Source organism: Peromyscus maniculatus, chromosome 20, assembly GCF_049852395.1.
Source record: "Peromyscus maniculatus bairdii isolate BWxNUB_F1_BW_parent chromosome 20, HU_Pman_BW_mat_3.1, whole genome shotgun sequence".
Classification (NCBI taxonomy): Eukaryota; Metazoa; Chordata; class Mammalia; order Rodentia; family Cricetidae; genus Peromyscus; species Peromyscus maniculatus.
The window spans coordinates 68349830-68360691 of NC_134871.1; the positions used below are offsets into that span (position 1 = coordinate 68349830).

Sequence of the window (10862 nt, forward strand, 5' to 3'; positions counted from 1 at the left end):
GAACTCAGGGCCTTGTGCGCTTACCACTGACCCTCCCTACCCCCACTCTACTTTCTTTTTTACTTCTATTGTGTTTACTTTATGTTGAATGATCCCTGTGCCGTAAGTCTTTGCTTCTGGTCTATCTTTTCCTTTTGTTTAGCTTCTGGCTTAGGAACCAGGTTGTTTCTCTTCTGTGAGTCATCTTACCGCAGAGGGAAGCTCACATGAGCTCTCCAAGGGACCTCACATCTCAGGTGCTCGCTCTATGCACCTGGCTGTTCAGTGACTACAAACCAACATCTAACTCTTAGGTTCAGCACTGTTCTGCACTTTTAAGCATGGGCTGCAAAAGTTCAGCACTGTTCTAGGGACCAAGGCTGTGTCAGCCCCACTGTTCTAGGGACCGATGCTGTGTCAGCCCCACTGTTCTAGGGACCGATGCTGTGTCAGCCCCGCAGTTCTAGGACCGAGGCTGTGTCAGCCCCACTGTTGGGCTTGGGCACATCTACGGACTCTGTCGTCACACTGCTGGTGTGGTACATTTAAAGTGGCATCCTGCAGATACCAGTGGCTTTCTAGATATGCACACCCTTGAGAGCATGGGCAAATACACAGGTGTTCTTAAAGCAAACGTGAAGACATGAACTCCTTGGCTTACTTCATTTTGTAGGGTTTTCTGGTCAGACAGCGGTTAATCATTTCCACAGGCCACAGGCAGCCGTTTCACTTTCTAGAGAAGACATATGCTGGGCCAGCACAGTGGCTCACACCTGCAATCCCACGCTTTCGAGGCAGAGCAGGAGGAGCAAGAGGTCAAGGCCATCCGTGACTAGACAGTAAGTTCGAGGCAACCTGGTCTATGCGCCAGCTGCAGGCCACCCAGGGCCATGTAAGAGAACACTGATTAAACAAACAAGAAAGAGGGAAAAGACACGAGCCTTCTCAGGAAGTTCATTCTGCAGAAACGACCAACAGAATCTGCTAAGGAAATCTCCTTTCCCCGTGAAGCTGAGCACAGACAGAAAAGCCGGAAGCATTGCTGCAGACACCCCACCCCCAGCCCCCACCCCTGTTACCTGGATCTTTTGCGGTCCTTGTCCCGCCTGTGTCCATCCTTGTCTCGGTCCCGCTCCTTCTTGTTCCGATCCCGCTCTTTATCTCGCTCTCGTTCTTTGTGTCGTCGTTCTCTGGAAGATGGAAAATTCAAGAAATCACTTGCTAGTTCTAGAACTTCTTCCTTCACTGAGGATCCAAGAAGGTTCTCATGCTCCTTTCTCCTCAGAGTAAAGTTTAACACACTGGAAAATCTATTTCTCGGGGAAGCAGTGAGGAAATTCTAGTAAGATCTCTGTGTGTGGTATGTATTGGTGTGTAGATACACGTACCCTTGTATACATGTGTGGAGGCTAGAGTTGACATCAAATGTCTTCTACCACACTCCATTTGATTTGTGTGTCTGTGTGGTTTGTGTGTACATGGTGTATGTGTGCATGGTGTATGTGTGCATGGTGAATGCATGGTAGTGCATGTGGAAGCACCAGCATGTGCGTGCAGGACATCCGATGTCTTCTTCCACAGCTTTCAGCCTTAGACAAGGTCTCTGTGATGGCTACACTTGGGTGTCGACTTGACTACATCTGGAACTAAAACCCAAAGATGGAGGGCACACCTGTGAGGGAGTTTTGCTTAGTTTGAAGTAGGAAGATCCACTTCTAATCCAGATCTTGGGAGGTGGGAAGACACACCTCTAACCTAGGCCACACCTTCTGCTGGAAGCCTGTGTAAGGACAAGCAAGAAGGAAGCCTTGCTCTTGGTCTGCGTGCCCTCACCTCGCTAGCAAGTCCACTCCTTCACTGACATTAGAGCCTCCTTCTTCAGAACTCCAGTGCATACTGAAGACCAGCTGAGACATCCACCCTCATGGACTGAACAACTATTGGATCTTGGACTTTCTGGTCAAACCAGCCAGTGCTGGATTAGCTGGACGACGATCTGTAAGCCATTCTAATAAATCCCCTTTTTCTATATATAGAGTCACACTCAGTAAGTTCTGTTACACTCAGGAGACCTGGAGCCAGAACTGGTCACTCAGCTGGGTGTCATGGAAACATCTACAACCACAGCATTCAGGAGGCTGGGGCAGAGGGATACCATAAGTCCTGGTCCACCTGGGCTACACAGCAACACGACACGTCAGAAAACCAAAGGGAAAAGCAAAGAGAAAGCGGAAAGTGCTTGCAGGTCCACCCGGGCAGGGTAGGCTAGCATGTGACAAGCAACGGCAGCTTCATGCTGCAGCATCATGTCCTCCCATCCTTGTGTAACAGACACACAAAGTCACTTTACCTCTCCGCAGACTTGGAACGGGACCGAGAGCGCGAACGGCTACCTCCTCGCCGCCTCTCCCGTGACCGATGCCGCTTCCTATCTTTAGATGGGGAGGACTTCCGGTCCCGGTCTCTATCTCGCTCTCTATCAGGAGTCCGTGATCGCTTCCTTTCCTCCTTGGGTGATGTGTCTCGGTCCTTTTTGTCAGCCAGCTCTCCTGCCATCTGTGTGTGAAAGACAAGTACTTACTATGCACAGCTCAGTAAATATCAAAAAAATAATGTGTCAGCATACCTACTTCAGAGATGAGAAAACTGAGGGACAGGTACATATACTAACTGCTTGAGGTAACACAAATTCTAGATAGCAAAGACCTAGTAGTCTGTCTTAAAAAGTCCATTCTTATGCAAGGAAGGGTGGCGCAGGCCTTTAATCCCAGCACTCAGGAGGCAGAGGCAGGCGGATCTCTCCTGAGTTCGAGGTCAGCCTGGTGTACAAAGTGAGTTCCAGGATAGTCAGGGCTACACGAGAAACCTTGTCTCAAAAAACAAACAAATTTTTAAAAAGCCCATTCTTATTCACTATACTCTATTGTCTTCCTCTGACTCCTTTTTATATATTCATGTATTTGCTTGTTGAGACAGGGTCTTACACAGCACAGGCTGGCCTTTAACCCATGGTAATCTTCCTGCCTTAGCTTCCAAAGTGCCAGCACTAGAGGCCACCATACACCTGAGTGTACACTCACTTCTAAATATACACAATGGTATACCCTGTTTTTGTAATTAAACTACAAAGAATTATTGTTAAAAAGATGTGTTAGAAGCCAAATGTATTAGTTTACATCCCCAGCACTTGGAAAGCTGATGCAGGAGAATAACCACAAATTCAAGACCAGCCTGGGCTAAGTAGTGAGTTCTAGGAGAGCCTGGGCTACTCTGGGGTGTGTGTGTGTGTGTGTGTGTGTGTGTGTGTGTGTGTGTGTGTGTGTGTGTATAAGAAGTGCTAGTAAACACTACCTATTTCTTCTCTCTCTCTCTCTCTCTCTCTCTCTCTCTCTCTCTCTAAGTTCCACGTGCACTGGTGTGAAGGTGCCAGTTCCCTTGGAACTAGAATCACAGACAGCTGTGAGCTGCCATGTGGGTGGTGGGAATTGAACCCGGGTCCTCTGGAAGAGGAGTCAGTGCCACCACCCACTGAGCCAGCATCTTCTCTCCAGCCCAACACTACCTATTTCTATTTCTAGGCGTCTAGCAGATAACTAGTTCACCATGACCAGCATACATTTTCTTGGGCTATCAAGATGGCTGGGAGGGGAGGGGGCAAGCCTGATGACTTGAGTTTGATCCCTGGGACCCAAGTGGTGGAAAGAGAACCAACCCCCAGCAATTTGTCCTCTGACCTCCACACATACTCTATGGTGTGTTTACTCCCTTTCTCTCTCCTTCCCTGCACCTATCTTTTACACACACACACACACACACACACACACACACACACACACACCACACCACAAATAGATATATATTCTTTTGGAGGAGAAACAATCTGTTTACTCATTAAAGAAATGAACCTCTAGAACAGAGGTTCTTAACCTTCCTGATGCTGTGACCCTTTAACACAGTTCCTCACGTTGTGGTGACCCCCAGCCACACAACTGTTTTGTTGCTACTTCATAACTGCATTTTGTTACTATTATGAACCCTAACATAAATATTTTTGGAGACAGAGGCTTATCAAAGGGGTCTCAACCCACAGGCTGCACACACTGCTCTAGGGCTGGGGAAATGATTCAGTCTGTAAGGTGCCCACCGTATAAGCACAAAGATCAGGACCTGGATCCCACCACCACATGGAAAAGCCAGGGGTGGGGCATATACCTGTGACCCCAGTGCTGTGAGGAGACAAGTGGTCTCTGGAGCCAATGGCCGGCCAGCCTGGCCAAGCTGATGAGCTCCAGGTTCAATCAGAGACTTTGGTTTCAAAAAAATAATGTGAGATGGTTCTGTGGGTACCAGTGCTAGCTGCCAGGTCTGAGCCCAGAACCTACAGAACCCACATAGTGGAAGGAAAGAACTGACTCCTACGTTGTCTTCTGACCTCCACACATGCACTATGGCAAGTGAGCACGTGTACACACACACACACACACACACACACACACACACACACACACACGATAAATTAAATAAATGTGAAGTGTCAAAGATTTGAAAATAAAGTAAAGTAAGGGACACCTGATGCCAACCTCTGACCTATGTACACAAACACCCACACACACGGCAGAAGGATCAGCAGCAGCTCCAGTTCATCAACGGGAAAACACTGTGAAGGGCGCACAGCAACTCCAAGCACATCCCAACCTCCCAGGAAACTGGGATTATTTCAATATCAAACACTAAACAACAAAAGTATCCCAACCAGAAGTCACAGAAACACTGTCTGGCATTCTCTCCTCAGACCCTCACAGCCTGATGACTGTCTTGTCGGCCCACCTCCCGAGAGGTCTGAGCAGGAATCTCATCTAGTCCCCAACCCACACTGCCGACTGTTCTCGGACTATAAAAACGAATTCAGCTAGGCGCTAAAGAGACACACAAGTCTGAGATTGCCTTGATTCCATCATCACCCCTATGACTTGGGCACATTATCTTAGGAGTTTATTCCCAAATGACTCAGCTGGAATATCAGAGGCCTAAGCATTTTGTTACAATCCCCTCTTCCCATGCCAGTAACTGCCATATGCTTAGGAAGGGAAAATGTTAAGGATGAGAAAACCAAAATGAACAAATAGCACTTTCTAAAGGTGAAGGCAACCTATTTTTATCTCATGATTAACTAAAAAACGACAGAAGATTCCAAATCAGCACATCATCCATTTCCCAGTATGTCTCTCCTACTTACAGCCCTAAGGAAACAACCCAAAAGAAAAGTTGGTTTCTCTATAAAGCATCCTGGACCTTGTTCTTTCTCTGTTGTTGCTGTTGTTGATTTGTTCTTGTTTTAGGACGGGGTCTTTCTATGTGGTCCTGGCTGGCTTGGAATTCACTCTGTCGATTAGATGACCTCTAATTCACAGAGATCTGCCTGCTTGTAACCCCAAACGCTGGGATAAAGTGCACACGTATGTACTGAGCAGCCACTAGTGCCAGAAGCTGCTCTGGGTCGTGGGGATGAGCCGGTAAAGAAGTAAAGCCTCCGATTTCATACATTCCAAATTCAGTGCAGCACATCATTTCAAATACTCAGAATGCACATCAAAACTGGTAACAAAACAGGGTAATATGAGAGGGAGACATGAACAAGATAATGAACGCTCAGGAAGAATTTTTAGATTGACATTTACACTGAGAATGATGATGGAAGAAATAGCCATGGAAGGATAGAGAAAAAGAACAGACAGACAGATAGACAGCACCAAGGTACTGGGGCAGCAACCAGCTTAGCATGTCTGACACTTTCAAGAGACTGCGGCTGAGTGGGTACCGACCCAAAGGGAGCTAAGTCCAGATGAGGTCAGTGTGGGGTCCACAAGAGGGCTCAGGGGGAAACGTGCCTGCTGCCAAGGCTGACCACCTGAGTTTGATCCCTGGGACCCACACAAGAGAAAGAAAAATGATGTCCACATGCTCTGGCCTCTCCATGTGGCACTGTGGCACACACTCCCCCTACACCACACAATAAAGTAAACACACAAATAATTTTTTTTTCTGGTCCTTTGAGACAGGGTTTCTCTGTGTAGCTTTTCGACTTTCCTGGAACTCACTCTGAAGCCCAGGCTGGCCTTGAACTCACAGAGATCCGCCTGCCTCTGCCTCCCAAGTGCTGGGATTAAAGGCATGTGCCACCACCACCCGGCAACACAAATAATTTTTTACAAGGTAAGATAGAGCTTAGAGAGATGACTCAGTGGTTAAGAGCACTGGCTGGTTCTACCAGAGGACCTGGGTTTGGTCCCCATCATCCACATGGTGGCTCACAACCACCTGTAACTCCAGGGAATCCAACACCCTGTTTCGACCTCCTCAGGTGCCAGGCACTCAAGTGGTGCACAGATATAAATGAACCCAAAGCATCCATACATAACAAAAAAAGGAAAAAAAAATTAGATTAGTGAGTAGAAGTCAAATCATGAAATTGCTAGAAATCAGGGCAAAAGCACTGGATTTCAACTTAAAACCAATGGAAATGCTCAGAGGGAGGGATTTAAACAGGGTATAAAACCCAATATCATATTAGAAAAGAATTACTCAAGTGACTTAGAATGCTATTACAATAAAGTGAGCCCTGTGTACCCATTGGCACCCACAGGTTGAACCAACCATGAATCAAAATTATTCAAGGAAATTCTATATACTCAACTTGTGGATTTTTAAAATTCCTATTCCCCAAACAATGCAAAACAACAATTTACATGGACATTTATCATTTATAATTACAGTCTAGAAAATCTTTTAAAATATGCAGGGGGATCATGTAGGGTATATGCAAATACTGTTACATTTTATAGAAGATACATGAGCATATGCAGATTTTGGTATTCACCTCGGGTCCTAAGACCAATCTCCTCAGATAACCACAAGGGGCAACTATATCTAAGCAGGAGATGACATTGGTTTGCTCTAGAAATGTAAACAGAGCTGACAAGACTTATTGATAAAGGGAAGATTGGTAAAGACAGCTCTTGGGGCTGGGGAGATGGCTCAGCAGGTACAAGTGTTTGCTGTACATGCTTAAATTCCCAGTCCCCATGTTAGAACTGGGCATGGTCAAACATGCCTGTAACCCCATGGCTACGAGGAAGGTGCAGACAGGAGGTCATCCCAGGTTCAATGGGAGACCCTGTCTCAAGGGAATGAGATGATGGAGCAGAACACCCAGTGTCCTTCTCTGTCCCCCCCTAACACATAAGTATTCACCACTCACTCACATGGAGCAGGACACCCAGTGTCTTTCTCTGTCCCCACAACACATAATCATTCACCACTCATTCACATGGAGCAGGACACCCAGTGTCCTTCTCTGTCCCCACAACACATAATCATTCACCACTCATTCACATGGAGCAGGACACCCAGTGTCCTTCTCTGTCCCCACAACACATATGCATTCACCACTCACTCACATGGAGCAGGACACCCAATGTCCTTCTCTGTCCCCACAACACATATGCATTCACCACTCACTCACATGGAGCAGGACACCCAATGTCCTCAACACATATGCATTCACCACTCATACACACACATACACAATTTACAGAAACAACTTCTTTTGCATTCTCTGCTTGATGATAAAATAAACATGTTAACTGTCAAAGTTTGGAGGGGTGAGACCGTGGGAAGACAGTTCCTAAATATACGGTTTGAGCAATCTATGTGTTTTGTTGCCATTAGTGAAGCAGCCAGAGGAGACTGGGGAAGGGACAGAACAAAAGTGCTATTTTTGCCAGCTTGTGAGGTATCAATAAAGCAACCAAAGAGAGACTTTAGAAAGCAAACAGAAAAGAGAAATGTGGAACTCAAAAGAGACGTGTCAAGACAAAAATATGAGTCACTAATACAGAGACAGCCGTTCAAGTCTTAATATCACCTAAGCAGGCAGCAGCGTAAATAAAAAAGCGGAAGAGGAGGTCCACAGCCCAGCTCTGGCTCTCCAACACTGAAAAGTGCCTTCGAGAAACCAAAGAACAGACCAGGAAAAAGCAGAAGCGGGACGGAGCTGGGGTGTCAATTATAACGATGCAGAAACCAAACGCATTTCAAAGACAGAGCCGTCAACAAAGAGCCACTGAAGATTTGGGAGGCATGGGGATGACTGTGGGGACCACTGGTGGCCTTCACTACAGCCACTTCCACGGCAGGAAAGGGGACGGACACAAACTTGAGTGGCGTGTCTTCAAGAGAACTGCAACTGACTATAAGAGCAAAATAAAGTGTGAGGGGCTGGGGCAAAGGCACCCGAATTTCAACTCAACCTCAGTGAGAACATTAGAAGAGCTTTAAGCAGGATATGTCACAAACAAAAATTGCATTATAAAAGAATTACTGTGGTGACTTAGAAGGAAATGTGTGTGTGTGTGTGTGTGTCCTGGAACTCCCTCTATAGACTAGGCTGGCCTCGAACTCGGAGATCTACCTGCCTCTGCCTACTGAATACTGGGATTAAAGGCGTGCACCACCATCATCAGCCTGAAAATATTGTTTTTCTTCTCTCTCTCTTTATTGATATCTAACTGCAATAACGCATATATGTAATACACACACATATATATTAAAAACTCGGGAAAATGCTAAGTAGTCCAGGCCTGTAATCTTAGCACTAGGAAGGTGAAGAGAGGACTGAGAGTTCAAAGACAGGACAGGCTAAGCTGCAAACTGAGTTGAAGACTAGCTTGAACTACAAGAGACCCTGTCTGCAAAACCAAAAATGTGAACCTAGGCAATAATGACTACAGAAGACCCTGGCTGTGCTTCCCAGTTCTGCTGCAGGGCAAAGGCAACTTATTTTCATTTAGTTGTTTATCAAGAGCTACCACAATGCAAGACTAAGTTCTAGGCCCTGTGGGAAGTTACAAAATGAAATTCTGTGCCCAGGAAGCAGCCGATGGCACGAGCCACGCCAAGCTGAAGAACGCTCGGGTGAAGTATGGCGAGAATTCAAAGGGGTGATTTCTTTCCGTTTGTAAAAAAGAGGATACGGAAGGACCCACGGAAGGAGGGGCTCCTGAGCTTTTTCAAGCGTGGGTAGGACTTGGAGATGTGTAACTCGGGGTGCGGGTTGGAACTAATTTCCGGCCAAAGCAGTGACACGGACGACGCCGAAGCGGGAAAGCACGGGCTGGTTTCTCCAAGTCCACCAGAGTCCCAGCCTGGCCGAAGGAAGGGGACGAGGCCAAGTCGGACTGAGGCTCGGCGAGTGAAGTGTCCACGGGCCAAAGCCTGGGCCCCCAACACCGTCCCGGAGGTGGCCTGAGCCCCAGGCAGCCAACGCTGCTCCCGCGGCCCGCGCCCCTGCCTTCGCTCCTGCCCGCCGGAGCTTCCCTGGCTCGTGCCCCTTCCCGGAGGCATTCTCCCCCGTCCGGTCCCAGAGGCGGAGGCCACGGCTCTCTTCCCCGCTCTCGCCCACTCTCCAAATCCGTGGGAGCCGCCTCCACCGCCCGAGACTCACCACCCCGCGCCTGAACCGCCTAACGCGGCCTCAACGTCGCCGAGCAGTCGCCATCTTTCGCGTTTCCTGATCGCGGAGGAGCGCCTCGGCCGCGCGGGTAGCCGGGAAGGCGAGTTCCTGGGCCAGCGCGGCGCGAGCGGACGAAGGGGCTCCCAAAACTACCAATCCCGGGATGCACGGCGCGAGGGCCGGCCGGGCCGCAAGGCCTCCTGGGTAATGTGGTTCGCCGAAGGTTCGGTTTCTGGGGGGAGAAAGAATTTCCCCAGGTGTTGTCTTCCCACCTGCAAGGTTCTCCCGTGGCTCGGGCTCTCTGGAATCTTCTCACAGACACTACCATTTAATGATCGCAGTCACAGCTAGCGGCTTACAGCGAGGGAATTTTTACGGCAACAAAAAGTTTCCTGTTTTTGAAAAAAATGTTTTTATAAAAATCATGAGAGAGATTATTGCTTCCCTTTTACAGCTGGATGAACTGAAGATTAGTTAACTGGAGTAACCTAATATTCCACAACGAAGTAGTACAGTTTTCACAGTAGAACTACCCCTATCATAGGAAGGTATTTTAGCAACCTTGAGGCCCCAGTACCGTGAATTCCTTAATACCCCAAGCCCTTCTCCAATAAATATAAATAAACATTCAAAAGGCTCCCCCATAAACTTTTTTTCTTTTTTAAAGACGTTTTTATCATGTATATAGTGTTCTGCTTGCTTGCATACCTGAACACCAGAAGAGGACACCAGATCTCATTACAGATGGTTGTGAGCCACCATGTGGTTGCTGGGAATTGAACTCAGGACCTCTGGAAGAGCAGCCAGTGCTCTTAACCTCTGAGCCATCTCTCCAGCCCTTCCCCAAACTCTTATTACTGTTGACTCAACATTCCAGACGGGACCCTGGCTTCCTTATTTCCTTGTTCTTTAGGATCTGTCCACTTGGGCTACTTGTTTGTTTGTTTGTTTGTTTTGTTTTGTTTTTTGTTTTTTTCTGAGACAGGGTTTCTCTGTGTAGTTTTGGTGCCTTTCCTGGATCTTGCTCTGTAGACCAGGCTGGCCTTGAACTCACAGAGATCCGCCTGCCTCTGCCTCCCAAGTGCTGGGATTAAAGGCATGCACCACCACCGCCCGGCTCAGGCTAATTGTTATTGTTGGTTTCTTTCTTCAGGCTCTCCCCACATCAGTCTGCTTAATTCTTCTTCTAGTCACATACCCACTTTCTCTTTGGTTCAAACTGCATCATCAGCACCTGTCAAAACAAAATGAAAATTGTACCTGCTAGGATGGCAGAGAGTAACTGGGGTACCCAGTACTTCCTTTCACAAGGTTTCCCCACCACCAATTTTATTTTAATCTCACAGAATGGTTGGTCTGGTTTTTCTTTCTT

At 47.5% G+C, this 10862-nt stretch overlaps 1 protein-coding gene across 1 annotated transcript in view; it reads right to left on the reverse strand.

Moving 5' to 3' along the window:
• The window catches only part of Ddx23 (DEAD-box helicase 23), a 20329-nt gene extending 10721 nt beyond the window's left edge, over positions 1 to 9608 (reverse strand). The window contains exons 1-3 of the mRNA XM_006974376.4: positions 9482 to 9608; positions 2330 to 2535; positions 1059 to 1169 (exon numbers count right to left, since the gene is read on the reverse strand). Coding sequence (XP_006974438.1) covers positions 1059 to 1169; positions 2330 to 2535 — 317 coding nt within the window. The 5' untranslated portion in view covers positions 9482 to 9608. The remainder of the gene's footprint in view (positions 1 to 1058; positions 1170 to 2329; positions 2536 to 9481) is intronic.
• Between the last annotated feature and the right edge of the window lie 1254 nt (positions 9609 to 10862).